The following is a 14557-nucleotide window of genomic DNA, read 5'->3' on the forward strand; positions in this document are numbered from 1 at the left end:
GTTTGTGAAAAAATAAAGTAAATTTCACTAATAACAAAATCCGACTGTTACGGTTAATTAGTTTTAAGAGAATATGAATTTATACTTGGCTACACCAATAACGACCTATTTTGATTTATTTTGCTGTAGAATTTACCCTTTGAATCTTAAAACATCGCTTCAAAATTGGCGATGCTGGCGGTAACCTTTGATGCCGCGGCGGGAAGGAAACACCGAAAGTGCACATTATCACCGGGAAGACAAGAGGGTCGGTCTGTCCTGCGGCAGGTAAGCGTTCACGGCGTCTCTGTCACTGCTTTCGCTGCAGAGGGGGGTGAGGTGCGGGCAGGACGCGGCTCTGCGGGGGGGAGGGGACCCCGGAGGCATCTGCGGTGCCGCGGTTTAAAAGTGGCCGAGGACGATGCGCAAGGGACAGAGCGGCGGGTCTGGTACTTGGCGAGTGCCCTGCGCCGGGGCCAGCCCTCGGGAGCTGTCCCACGTGTGCTCGTAGAAGCAACATCCCCCACCCCGGCTGATTTTTAATTAGTAGTTCCAAAGGAAGGCGGCAGGATCCCTCTTATTGCCTTTAGTGAGAGCGTGTCCCGCGGGGGCGACAGGGGCTGAGGGCTCGCCTTTGCCCCGGGTCCCGGCAGGCTCTGCCGCCCTCCCCGGGGGCTTCCTGCCGGGACAGTCGGTCTAGGTGGGCTCCCGCACCGCCAGAATCATGGCACCCCTCGCTGCCAGGGCCGCCCCGAAACCCGCCGTGTCTCCTGGGAGGAAGGACCGTCCGGGGATAACGTGTAAGGTGCCCTCGGGGGCCTTCCCGCCTCCGCCGCTGCCCAGGAATGCGCGCTGAGGAGCTGCTGTCCAGGAGGCTGGGGAGGAAAGAGAGACTCCGGGGCTTCCCAGGAGCAGTGCCAGGTGAATCTCTCAAAAGCAGGTTGCTCACAGCGCTGCCATCCTCCCCCGCCTGCCCAACCCTTCCTTCCCTCTCACGTACAGATAGGTCGGACAGATAGGGCCAGGACTGGGCACACGCCGATCCCGGTCCCCTTGCAAAGGGCACCCCCCCCTCCCCTCGCCGGCGGAGCCCTTGGTGCCCTGGCACGGCCGGCCCTGCGCCTCCAGGGACAGGGAACACCCGGTGTGCGGGGCGGGACCACGGGCAGGCAGCCCGGACCCCGCAGGAGCTCGTGGAGACGCAGGTTCCTCCCGTAGCGGGAGAGAGGCACCTGGAAAGACACTTTCCCCTCGCAGGAACGGGGTCCGCCCGCAAAGGGCTGTGTCACTTCCCCTGGCTCCCGCAAGGGCGGAGGCTTCCCCGGGCGGTCCCCGGGGCCTGCGACCCCACTGCCCTCCGGAGTCCCCACGGACACGCACGGAGCTGGCGGGGGAAGTCGTCCAGCACGTACTTACTGGCCACCTGGATTCCTCTAACAGTCTTGCAAGTCTCTCCCAAAGCGAAGGGACGTTAGGGTGAGATTTAGTGGCGCTTGCACCAGAAGAAGGGTGGGAGTGATGCGTAGGGGAGATATATTCTCCCACAGTCACCTCTCCCCCTCCATCCCCGGCTCTCCTCGTTCCCCCCTCCCCCCCGCGTGTCTGGTCCGGCTGGGTTCAGCAGAGCGGGCTGTGGGCAGCCCCTCGGCGGAGGTTGTGTGAATGGAGGATCGGCGCGCTGACTCCTCCTCCCCTGCAAGCGCCTCTATTTGAGCTTTGCAAAGTTGAGGGTGAGCAGGCATCCGAGGTGAGGCGTGCGAGGCGGCTGTGCCCCCCTAGCACGGACAGGCGGACACACGCGCAGACAGACGCGCCACACACGCGGACACACAGACACGGGCACACCCCACCCTGCCCTGCGCTGCGAGCGGGTGCAACCCCGGAGGCGATCCTGGAGAACAACCTTTCCCTGTCGCTGCTGCCGGCTCCCGCAGGGCTGGACCCGGGGAGCTGCGTCGCGGAGCAAACTTCCCCCAAAGGGCTGAGCTCTTCGGCCTGGTGCCTGCAGCCGGAGCAGGCCTCCGGCTTGGCGGGCAGGGGCCAGGTGTCCTGGAACAAGTGCGGCCCGGGGGGAGACTGGCTGCCCGGCGGCAGGCAGAAGGTCTGCGAGCAGATGGGCTCCGACGTCCGAGACCTCAACGCGCTGCTGCCCTCCGTGCCCTCCCTGCCGGGCAACAGCAACTGCACCATGCCGGTGAGCAGCGCGGCGCAGTGGGCGCCCGTCCTGGACTTTCCCCCGGGGGCCTCCTACGGCTCGCTGGGGCCGCACTCCTTCATCAAGCAGGAGCCGAGCTGGAACGGGTCGGACCCACACGAGGAGCAATACCTGAGCGCCTTCACCGTCCACTTCTCCGGCCAGTTCACGGGCACGGCCGGCGCCTGCCGCTACGGGCCCTTCGGCGCCCCGCCGCCCAGCCAGCCGCCCTCGGGCCAGGCTCGGATGTTCCCCAACGGGCCCTACCTGCCCAACTGCTTGGAGAGCCAGCAAGCGATCCGCAACCAGGGTAAGGGCCGCGCTGCCGGGCGCCCCGGGCTCGGGGGGCGGCCCCCGGAGGCTCCCGCTCAGCCGGGCCGGGCCGGGCCGCGCCTGATGTAAACAGCAAGCCCGGTCTCCGCGGCAGCCGAGCCGGGTCGGGCGAGCCAGCCTCCCCCTGCCTCCCTTCCCTCCCTGTGCGGCAGCCACGTCTCTCCGGGGAGCTTTAGGAGCCACGATTTGCTCCCACCCACCCCTCCCGTGGGGCAGCGGGTGGCTCTGCCAGGCAGCTGGAGCCCCCAGGCCCCCTGCCCGGGTTGGAGCAGCCTCTCGCCTTCGCAAAGGTTTGTTCGGTCCGGAGACAGCGCAAGTCCTGGAATGGAGGTGGGGCCGGTGGCCCGAGACAATTCCCTCTACGTATCTTGGGGGTGATGGGGTGGGGGGGGGTGTGGGGTGTACCTCCAAACCTCCTCCCGAATCCGAAAAGCGCCGTCCGCACGTTAGTGTTTTCAAGCCCCTTGTCGAATTGACCTCGGGAGGGCTGAAAGCCCCCGGGCCGGAGTGCACAAACAGGGCCGCCTCGTCGTTTCTTGTCAGCATCTCCAGGACCGGCTGCGCGGTAGCTCTCTGCGGTCCCCGGTGTTTGCACAGCCCTGAGAAACTCCCGTGGGCTGAACGGCCGGGCGACAGGTCATCTGCCTGTGGCACCGGGAACAGCATCTAATCGTTTTTCTTTCAGTGGCTGCAGTATAAATATCTGTGGGTGCAAACGCGAGGAAGAAGGGAAAAGGGGACAGCCTGAGGGGAGCTTGCCCGAGACTTTTCGGGTCTTGTTCCCTCTCCTTCAGCTGGCCCCGGAGCCGCGGGATGTCGTGAGTTGCCCTGCACTCCCCGGCCCCGGGCGAGGCGCCGGGAGAGTCTGACCAAGGGGAGTGGGGCTGTGGCGGCCTCGAAACCCGAGGGACAGGGGACCGGGAGGGGGTGCGTGGCTCGACCAGAGCGGGGTGAGTCGCCGGCATCTCACTGCTTTTGGCAGCTCGCAGCTCGGGCTTGCTGTGCGCCACGGGGTCAACCACGTACGGCTGGGGATGACCATCCCCGGTTCGGGCTGTCCGCGCTCGCTGGCGGCAGGGCACGGGGCAGAGCAGAGGCCGAGGCCGGCCGGACGCGCTCAGTGCTGGACGCTGAGGCGCTCCGGAGCGATGTTTGCAGCGAGGACAGGCAGGGGCGGTGGAGGGGAAGGGATTGTTCGGCAGCGCGGCCGCGCACAGGCCCCCCCGGGCAGTGCCGGGTCGCAGTCCCGATGCCACCGCTCTGCTGCCCTCGACCCCCCACCACTGCCCGCGGGGTCCGCCCGGCGCCGGGATCCAACGTCGGAAACCGCAGAGCCCTGCTGCCGGTCCCGGCTTGGCAGCATCCCTGGAGCTGGGGAGAGGCGCGGCCTCGCCGAGGTCCCGGAGCAGCTCCGTGTCCCGCGGGGTCCCAGGCTCCGGCTGCGGGACGGGAGGGGAGCGGCACAGAGCCCGCCGGGACAAGGGCTCTGCTGGGGAGTTTTAAAAGATATCTGAAAGGATTTTAGACATCGGAGAGGATTTGTAATCGCTGGGCCGAAATAGCGACGAGAAGATGGAGGGAAGGGTGAGGGAAATAAATTCGGCCCTGCGTTAGCCAGGGACAAAATAGCTGCGACCCCGCGCCATCCTGCTTAACCACCATCGCCCGGGTTTAACCACCCCGAGGAGAAACGGAGCCTTTAACCCACCAAAGGTGGGTTAAACCACGTTGGGCTTTACTCGGGCTCGGCGCCTTGCGGGCGGTGCTCGGCCCGCGGCACCACCAGCCCCGCACACCCCCGCACCTGTGCGGGCCCGGAGAGCCGGGGCAGAAGGGCTGACACCTCTGCACCTCCCCGGCCCTGGGCACCGAGACCCCCCAGGAGCCTGGGGAAGGCTCCGTGGCGGGGAGCAGGGACGGTGTTCCGCCTCCTTGCCGGGCTCTGCCAGGCCGAGCTGCCTCGATGCGGGCCTTGGGGGATCCCCTCGATTCGGATTTCCCTTCCCGCACATGCAGCACTGCGGCTTAGCCACAATTATTTTCGGCGGCACGCAGAGAGGGAATTCGGCAAAGGGTGTTTGCCTTTTTTTTTTTTCTTTTTGTGGATGGATAAAATGTTCTTGCTTTGGCTCTCCTCAAGGTTGAACTCTTTTTTTTTTTTTTAGACGGTTCCTCCGACCGTGGGAAAGATGCTACCTTGGCTCTGCGATGACATTTCTGCCAAGTCTGGGATGGGGTGGGGGTTAGGAAACTAAGGCTTTGAAACCTCTGCCCAGTTTTCTTCTTCTCCTTCGCCTTTCATCCAGCTGGGCTCCTCCAACAACTGGATGCCTCCAGCGGGCCCCGTTCTCCAACAGATGTACGACTTTCAATTATTTTCAGCACATTTTAATCAGGACTGGTTCTGATAACGCCCTAATTAAAGAGACCTCGCTATCGGCAGCTCGGTTCAGAACTCAACTTTCTTATCACATTCCTGAAGCTTTGGGTCAGGCAACACCGGAAAATGCGGCCAAAACCTCGTTCTGCTCTGAGCTGAGTTTTGAAGGTCACCGAAACTGTGTGGCGGGCCAAAAGTAACGTAGAAAGTGTCAGTGTTTTCTGAAAGTTAAAAAAGAGGCACAGGGAAATGGGGGAAAGGGAGTTGAAGGTTGAGCCTCCACCCTGAGGGCTGAGGGAGGAGATAACGAGCGAGAAACAGCTGTAGGATGGGAGCCCGTAAGGTACCGGCTTGTCATCGCTGCTCGAGTCGCCGCGACAGGAGCTCTGCTCTTAGGGTCAGGGCGATGTGAGAGACATGTGGCTGGGAACAAGCCAGTCCCACTCCTATCCCAGCCCCGCAGTCTCAGGGCCGACCTAAAATCATCGAGAAGGTGAAGGTTTCAAAGTCTTCTGGCTTATATTTTCCCCCCTCCCCGTTGCTCCCTTCGTTTCTCCCGCTCAGCCGCGCAGGTTAATGACATCCTGTGATGTCGCTGGATCCAGCCTGTCTGCAAAGAGAATAAAATGGAGAAGCAACATTCGGATCCCTTTGCTGCCTCTGCATTTTATTCTCCCTGAAACCCGCTGTGATCACCGACCAGAGGCGGTGAAACAGAGACCTGCCCTGCGCCGAGCACCCGACATCGAAGGGGAACTGAGAGAAGCGCCTGAAAACAATCCCGAGTGCTCCCTCTCTACTAATAAAATCCCTCTCCAGCCACACAGCCCATCCAGACGGGTCTGTGGAGGATGACCGTGCTGGAATAAGAAGGTTAAGGGAGAGGAGTGTGAGGGAGGAAGCGGTCGTAGTCCCTTTGGTTTCTTTTCCCAGCCCGCTTCGGACTTTTTGTTTTGTTTTGTGGTTTTTTTGTTTTGGTTTTTGGTTTGTTTTTGGTTGGTTTGTGTTTTTTTTTTAGTGACTCTCGGAGGAGCTTGGTTCTCGGGGTAAATGCTGATGAGCCGAGAAGCCTCCGAGATAATATTACTTTGTAATTACTTTTTTAGCTGAAGTTGTTTAGCCAGCTCCAAGTCATTAATGAAAGTTGGTGTCCAAGCACCTGATTTACGATTCCGTGTCGGCCCGGGGTCAGCAGAGGTGGTCTCTTTCCATCTGAATCTGCTCGGTGTAGGAAACAAAATAGGCTGTTTATTATTTTGGAGAGCAATTCTCACTGAAAGGAGGAGTTTTATTTTTGCATGTAACATTCCGCCTCTTTATTGCAGACTCTTCAGAAAGCGGCTCTTAAAAAAAAATAAAGAAAAAAAAAAGCAAGATTAAAGGGTAACTTCTAAATTGGAAACGCCAGATGAGTACACTAAGCAGATGGGAATCTTCCTCTTTAATATGAGCAACAATTAATGAAAACATCCTTTTTATTACCGAAGCCGATCTGTTCTCTTTAAGCACGAACGAGACTTCCGACTTTCCGCCCCTCGGAGCGGGCAGCCCGGCTCGGCTCTGCCCGCAGTGGGGGGGTCCCGCGGGGGTCCCCGCGCCCGCAGCCTTGCGAAGTGCGTGTGCTGAGAGGGGCGGTGGGAGAGTGAACGAAGGGGGCACGCTCTGGCCCTGTCCTTTTCCTCAGCGCCGGCAGCAGCCCCGCGGGTGCGATAATCGCGAAGTATTTGGGAGCCCGCGGCGCTCGGCCGGGCGTGGGCTCCTCTCTCTCGACGCTCGGAGGGGCTTGTCGGGGGACGCCTGCTAACCCCGCTGTGGTCTCTTCGGCAGGTTACAGCACCGTGGCGTTTGACGGGACCCCCAGCTATGGCCACACGCCGTCTCACCCCGCCGCTCAGTTTACGAACCACTCCTTCAAACACGAGGACCCCATCAGCCAGCAGCCCTCCCTAGGTAATTTCAGCCTCCGCGGGAGCCCGTCTCGAAGGGCTTTGCCGCCCGGCTGGCAATCCGGGGTGGCTCCGGAGTCGCACCGCTGCCCAATCCCCTGCAGGCCTGGCACAGATGCCCCGATGCTGGAGGACGGGGCCCTGGAGCCCGCTCTGCAGCGCAGGGCGAGTGGAGGGGCGGCCGGTCGCCGCAGGGGTTAACTCTTTCCCGCTTTCTCCGCAGGGGACCAGCAATACTCGGTGCCTCCCCCGGTGTACGGCTGTCACACCCCCACCGACAGCTGCACGGGCAGCCAGGCCCTGCTCCTCCGGACCCCCTACAACAGGTACCTCCGCCGGCAGGGGAGCTTTGCCTTCCCTCCTTTCGCGCGGGTTGTTGCTGGGACGCGGTCTCTCTCCCCCGCATGCCGTTCAAACAGCTTGTCCTTTACGCAAAGAAACAGATTTATTTTTACCCTTCTCAAAAGAAAAAAAAAGATTCGCACGTAAAACCCAAACCGTACCAAACAAACCCAAACCAAACCCAAACCCCAAAACCAAACCATAAACCCAACCCAAACAAACAAACTAAACCTCCAAAAAAACAAACCCCACAAAACGAAAAAAAGACTCCGCGCCTTCCGCCCCGGGCCCCGACGTGTCCCGGAGATTTCCCGGTCCGCCTCGCCCTCCCGGGCCGGAGTTCGCGGGGAACGGCGGCCCTGGCAGAGCATCCCGGGCGAGCTCGGGAGAGCCGCTCTCCAGCGGCAGGTGCCGGCCGCCTCTGGGAGAAGGGAGCCGGGCTGCCTGTTCTCCTTGGAACACTCCTGCCCAGTAGCCCGCTGGTGCAAAAACTTTGGGATTTGACCTTAACCACGCCGGTGGGATTTACCCGGGACAGCCCAGCTGACTCTGGGGCTACAGGGACCCGCTGCTGGCCCGGCCCCTACGCCTTCTTCCCGCAGCCCCGGAGCTCTCCCTCGAGGCCGGGAAGGTGTGGGAGCTCTGGTTGGTGAGCAACAGTGATAGGCAGAGCGTGATGCACGCAATTAAAACTCAGGTCCGTCTGAGGGCTTCGTCTTGCAGACCAAGAGCCCTTCCGGTGGCTCCCAGAAGTGATGGGAACTGGCCTGCAGGGAGGTTATTTATTGAAATCGGGGCAATAAACCTATCGGATTTCCTTGCTGGGAGAAAGGTGCGTCTGGAGCTTTGCTGCAAGCAACGAAATCTCTTTGCCAACAGATGGGCCTGTGGCAAGCGCGGCTTCCCGTTTGCTTTTTTTTTTTTTCGGTCTGACATCGAGGCTGGGCGTTGGAGTTTTACAATGTGTTTAGTGAGTAAAAGAAGTTTCCCAAAATTTATTCTTCAACTTTTTGTGAACTTGGAGCCAGTCCCGTATCTTGGAGTTGCTAAGTAACTCTCGCACACAAAACAATGTGCCTCTGAGAAGGAAGCCGCGAGCGGCTCCTCTTGTAGGCTGGTTATATCATCTCTGATTAATCAACACTGGACGTGAGACAACAAAATTCTGTCACTTCCAGAAGCCCCTTCGCTAATGAACGTGAGTTGACGTCAAGGGAAGGAGGGAATGAGGTAATGAAGGAAGGAAAGAAGTCTATCCAGAGAGATTAGCTTGCAGAATAATTGGCGGGGCGAACTCCTGCGCTGAAGTGACAGAGATTGCTCGCCGTGCAGGGAAATCTATAAATATGGTTTGTAGGGAGGCTCGGAGACGGCAGTTCCGAGCGGCCGCGGGCAGACACCGTTCTCCCCAGTCCCACCAGACCCCAGGGCTCCCCATCGCCCCGCTCCTGGAAGCTGCAACACCTGGGAGATGTGATTCCTATACGAGATCGCTGATAGTGTCGAGAGCTCTCTCCTCCATGTGCCCCCACTGAGGCGGCGTCGGGCAGGGGGTGAGCACAGCGGTGTCACCGCCTTAACACGGCCACCTCCCGCCCAGCGCTTCGGGATCCGCACCTGAGGTCGGATTTCCTCCCGACCTCAGCCTTGATCCTGCCCTACTCCCTGGAAGGTTTACGGTTTACTCCGATAGGATAAGAATTTAAGCTCTTAAAGCTCACAGAAGCCAATACTGGTGTGTGGGGGTGTAAGTCAGGCAGAACTTGTTCCACGTCGAGGGCAGCCCCACAGAGCTCCCGCATCGAGGCCCGCACAGGTGGGCGAGCTCGGTGCGGCCTCCCCTTAATAAAGGAGATTAATAAGTGTCCTCCTAATGAACGCATTCAAAAACGCCTGGGAAAAAACCCGATCTTCCTAACAAACAAGTGTTCTTGTGGATGAGTAGTTGTGGTGCAGAAAGGGAGGGGATTCATTTGCCGCATCGCCAAGGCCCTGAAAACGGCCTCACTGTCCTTATTTGTATTGATTTGGCTAAATTGTTTGTTTGTTTGTTTTTTTCTCAAGACCGTATTTATTCCGCACCTCCTTTGCGAAGGTTTCTTTCACTTTTCGCAGTTCGGGTGAAGTTTGACAGCTCTGCTTTGACAAGTGATTGCTCGGTCGCCGCATCCGAGCGCCGGGGCCAGCCGTGATGGATGCTCATCCCTGGAGGGGGGGGTGGTTCATCCTTCCTCGAACTGGCTGGGGACGGCAGGCGCTATCGTTCGCCTTGAGCAGTGGAGAGGAGGGTGATGTGGCGGACGAGACGAGGTCGGAGGCGGGAGGTGTTGCCTCTCTCTCCGGGGGGATGCGCCGGCCGGTGTTTGCCCTGCAGCACCTCCTCTCTGGAGTAGCGCTCGGGCGTTGTTTGTGGTCCCTCGCCCACTCCAAGGTGGGTCTGCTCCTCCTTGCGTAGTCCTGTCAGGGCCACACCCTCGTGTCGAACACGACCCTAAGGGTGATGCCTGGGCGGGCAGAGGTGAAGCGAGAGAGCACCGCGAGGAGGTGTAAAGGAAGCCACCTCCATCCGATGCTCTCTCTTCCCGCTCCTCGCCATCTCCCCGGCTGTCTGCAAGGGACCGCTCTGGGCTTCCCCGCTCCCCGAGGACGCCGCGCAGGGTCGCGGGTGGGCGTGGGCAGGAGGGTCCCTCCGCCAGTACAGCTCCCGGCCCGGCTGGTGCCCCTCTCCAGTGCGGGGGCACTCGGGGAGAGGGCCTCGCCATCCCTCCCGTAGCGAGGCAAAGCACTGGGGAAGGCGGCAGCTTGAAGGAAATGGTTAAAAGATCGTAATTCTTATACTGGAAGCAAAACTATCTCTGAAATCTCTCGCCTCGGCAACTACTTGCTCTCTGTTTATAGCGCGGCCCGCTGTGCTGCCAAGGAGCCCTGCGCCTGTGGTTGGTAGCTGGACAGGGATGACAAACCCGCGCAGATCACAAGTGTGCGTTTGTGAGTCCATTAAAATGGTGATGTGAACTTTTCTACCTCGCGCTGTTTAATGTAGTAAACATGCTCGATGTTGAAAATTTACTGTGAGTCACACTTGCAAAGACTCTAAAAGTGGAGGAGTCTCAGTTCAGATTATAGCTGTTTCTGTGCAGAGGTCAAGAACTCGATAATACTGCAGTGCAGGCCAAAACAAACTCTATATGATCTACTACTGGTTTCCTTTTAAGTTCCCTTTTCGCTCAGCGTTGACTTCCTTTTATTCCACTCCAACTTACATTAATCCCCGTTGTAGAAATGTTCCCCCCCTTCCTCTCGTTTCTCTTTAAAAGCATCTCTGTAATGAAAATAAGTTATTTTTAGTGTCTTCTTTGTGGCCGTTAGAAGGGCCAAGGATTCAGATTGGAATCAGCGCAGGCATATCCCTGGAGACCCCGCTTTCCTCCTCCTCATCATTCAGACCTCATCCAAAGCCGAGATTTTGAGCGGAGCTGTTAATTCCATGAGATCATCTCACGGTACTGTCGATAATAGGCCATGGCCAGGCGTAAATGGCGTTAGGGACGCCCTGTTCTCTCTCGTGTCAGATGCGAGGTGTTTAATCCCAGTCGGTGCCCGGTGGCCCCCGGCGTGGCCGTTCCTGCCTCCGGCTTTAAGGGGCGCGAAGCCCGGCGATGCTCACCTGCCTCCCTCCTAGGGCCGATTCCCACGATTTAGCCAAAGCTTGGACAATTCCGGTTTGTTCGAGAGGGAAACCTCGACGGGCCGCGGCTCGGCATAGAAAAAGGGTTTCTCCCCTTTACGACTGCCAGCAGCAGAGATCGCACAGACCGCCTCTGCAGCCCGTGTGAGGGGGGTGCGGGTTCCCCTCCGCGGGCACCCCTGTCCCGGGGTATTCCCCACCCGCGAGTCGGCAGCGTATCCCGCGGGAATCCGCTCTCGGGGCCTCAAGTCAAACTTCTCTTTCTGTTCCAGTCGCGCAGCTGAAACGCGCCCCCGCCGGGCCGGGTTGGCGTGGGGTCCGCGCCCGGGCACCTGCTCCCCCCGCACTCATCCCCGGCTCCTGCCCCACCGCACAGGGGTGCGAAGGCTGCGGGTCTCTCCTGCGGCCGCCCCGTTCCGGAGGCACTGGTTGTGGTAGAGCGGGGTTTAGCCCAAGTAGCAGAGTTCCGCTCGCCCTGTATCTCCCAGTGCTTCCCACGACGCCCAGCTTTCCCGGGAGCCGCTCCGGGCTCCCTTCGGAGGCTGAAGGCAGTTCGGGCTCCGCCGTTCAGCTGCGGCTGCACAGCCAGGAGCGAAGCGCGGCCGTACCGCGGGGGTTCGGGAGGGGTTTTGGCCAGGGGGGCTGCGGTGTCCCCTGACCGCGGGCACTGCGCTGGTTTGTTTTGGACACTGTCACCCAAAGGCGGCATGGAATACAGTGGCTGCGAGCTGTGACAAGATGAATAAGTGTATTGCTTTATGAAAAAGCAAAGGAGGGGAAAAAAGTGGATATTGTGGGGGAGGCTCTTATAAATGAACTGTCAAGCGAAAGAAAGTTAAAGGGAAATCTCCTGCTGTAAATGCATCGGGCGGGCACTTCTAATAAAAATCAGGGTCCTGGAGGAATTAATTACAGCAGCATTACAGGAAGAATTCGTGGAATTGCAAAACGTAGTTGGCACAGACCAGCACGGACTGCTATTGCAAATGGGGAAACTGCAGGAGAGTTTAACAATTCCTGAGCTGATATGCAGGACATTGTAGTAGCATAATAGCACTTCAGACATACTAATGAATAATAGTGTCCAGTGATACTGACAAATGATATTACGCATACTTCGAGATTGAAGTCACTTAATTTGTTTTTATATGCAAAAGCTTCCCACTGGAATCTGGCTTTTTTAGGTCTCTTCTACCTGCCACGAAGTAAAAAAAAAAAAAAAAAGAAGAAGAAGAAAAAAATACTCTCTTCTAATAACAATGAGATAAATTCACCGCCTAAGTCCAGCGATTTTAGGTGTGATTAATCAACGGGGAGACTTGCGTTTATTGTGCGCGGCTGTTCCCCGGCATCAATCACATCTCCCGGCTGAAGGGCCGGGGGCTCCCGCCTCGTCCCCCCGCCTCTCGCCGGGGAGCTGCGCTGCGGGGAGACCCCGGAGCGGGGGAGCCCCGCAGGCGGCCCGGGGGGAGCCTGCCCCGGGAGGCGGCACCTCCTCGGCCCGCTGGAGATTTGCCGGGCCGGGCGAGCACTCCCGGGGCTCCGCGTCCGCCTCCCACCGTCCCGCACCGCGGCCGCGCTGCCCGGGTTTGCCGCTCCGGTGGCGGGGAAGCCGCGGGCCGCAGCCGCCGCCGGGCTGCCTTCGGTGTGTACCGGCGGGGAAAGAGCCTGTTCCAGCGGCGAGCCTCGTTTATCGCCCAGCCACTCCATTTTTCTCCCGCTTGTCAAGCCCCTCTATGTAGTAACATCCATCATGAGTCACGATAGCTGTTTCACTCCGTTACCCACGTGGTCCCTCACACTCCTGGTTAAAATAGTTAACAGATTTGACTTTTTAAAACAAATAATCCGCTACGTTAGTCCACCCGGCTGCCTATATTCGTTTTACTCATTTTGATATCGGATATTATGTGTGCCAATATCGGATATAATTTTTCTGTAAGGAAGAAGTTTTATGTCTCCATTTCCAGCTGTTTAAAAATCGTCAGGCTTGCAGATTCAAAGGAAGTTTTCGATCCACAGCCTTTATTTTCTTCTATTTCCTTTTATTTGTTTTTTAAATTCATAATACGTAGATAGAGGGATTATATAAATTTACTTTCTGCTATTAGATAGTTATAGTTAAAACCAATAACAAAGAAATTGTTGATATCTTGATGTATTCTTTTTTGTTTGATATCTGTAACTTTAGTTCTAATTCTACATGTTTTCTCAACAGCGACAATTTATACCAAATGACCTCGCAGCTTGAATGCATGACATGGAATCAAATGAACTTGGGATCCACACTGAAGGGGTAAGGAGCTTTGTTCTCTTCTAACCTGTTGCCCTAGTGTAGCTGTGTTACTGAGCTAACTTCATCTTGTATTTTACGTCTTGAATCCCATGACATGCACGAAAAGAATAGTGTCCGGTCCTGAGAATGGCTCATCATCTGGCTGCAGTTTGCCGGGATTTTGATAATCCCTGCAATAGCCTGGGTTGAGGGCTGGGGTGCCGCGCCCATGGAGCCCAGCCCTGGTTGTTTCAGGGGCGAAGCGCCGGAGCCGCCCTGTCCCGCCGGGGCCGGGCTGGGGTCCCCGGGCAGAGCAGGGCAGGGATGGGCTGTGCCCGTTCCCGGTCCCTGGGCCCGTCCCAGAGGAGCAGCCGCGGCCCCTTCGCGCTCTCCTCCTTGAGCTGTCGCCCCCTTCCTACCATCCCTCTTCCCTTTCCCTGCCTTCGCCAGGCCCTGCGTCCTGTGTCCCGGCCCGGCCGCCTCCCGGCTTCCTTCCTCCCGGCCATTGTCGCCCTCCCACCTGCCGGGAAGAGGCTCCGGCCCGCCTCCCCCGCGGGGCTTCCTGCGCCTGGGCGGGCAGGAAGGCTCCGAGGCGCCGCGGGGCCCCGCCGGGGTGGCGGCCCACGGAGGGGGGTCAGGCTCCGGTGCCTGTGCCCGGTGCCTCCATCAGCCCTGCCAGGGTTGGGGATCCTCCGGCGGGTGGGGCAGGACCGAGACCCACGAGGCTGATGCACAGCCGTGTCCTCACCTCGTTTCAGCTGCGATCGCGACCATGAGTGACAGAGCCACCTTTCGATCTTAGCCAAGAGAAAGCCACGGAGTAGATAGTTCGCTGCTCTGAGTAGATAATTGGCTGTGAAAACTCCCCCCACTGAAGGCAGGTATTGCCAGGTTTGAGATGGTCTCAGTGCCTGTGCTTGTGTTGCCCCAAGTGAACAACAGGAGAGGCCGAGGAAAGCCTTGCATAGCTCTGTGCTTTCAGGCATAGATCTGTGCTTTCATGGCAGTTGTCCATAAACGTCAAAATTCTTGTTCAAGGTGGGTTTTGTGGACAGTGCTGTCGTGTGATGAAGGAATAAAATGTTATGGATCTGCTTCTAGCTCATTCACAAATGGTGGTTTGAAGGTTAGAGGGAGAAGATAGTAACATAGTAAACTATCTGTATTGAAGTGAAGGAGAGAATTGAGCCTGAAGAGGTCTGTCATGGAGCTCTCTTATGGTTAGAGAAGATCCAAAAGTCCTGCAGTTGTGTACAGTTCACTGTCTTTGCTGCTGATCCCCTCTTTTAAAGGTTATTTCCTACTTTTTTTTTCCCACATAAGTGTTTTTGATTTCCTCTTTAAACTGTACCCTTTAAAGATCAGTCATTTCAGTATTAGACACTGTTTTGTCTCTTCTGAAGAAAATATCCTGCAAAAT

General features: G+C 58.1%; 1 protein-coding gene across 3 annotated transcripts in view; it reads left to right on the top strand.

The window, feature by feature from the left end:
* Positions 1-1651: 1651 nt before the first annotated feature.
* WT1 (Wilms tumor 1) overlaps positions 1652-14557 on the top strand; it is a 36908-nt gene continuing 24002 nt past the window's right edge. For 2 of the 3 annotated variants that reach the window (XM_017826997.1, XM_017826998.1), the window contains exons 1-4: positions 1652-2483; positions 6714-6836; positions 7056-7158; positions 13081-13158. In XM_017826997.1, coding sequence (XP_017682486.1) covers positions 2093-2483; positions 6714-6836; positions 7056-7158; positions 13081-13158 — 695 coding nt within the window. In that variant the 5' untranslated portion in view covers positions 1652-2092. The remainder of the gene's footprint in view (positions 2484-6713; positions 6837-7055; positions 7159-13080; positions 13159-14557) is intronic. The other variant, XM_017826996.1, reaches the window with a different exon arrangement.

This window comes from Lepidothrix coronata, unplaced genomic scaffold (genome assembly GCF_001604755.1).
Source record: "Lepidothrix coronata isolate B3197 unplaced genomic scaffold, Lepidothrix_coronata-1.0 Scaffold133, whole genome shotgun sequence".
In the NCBI taxonomy this organism is placed as follows: domain Eukaryota; kingdom Metazoa; phylum Chordata; class Aves; order Passeriformes; family Pipridae; genus Lepidothrix; species Lepidothrix coronata.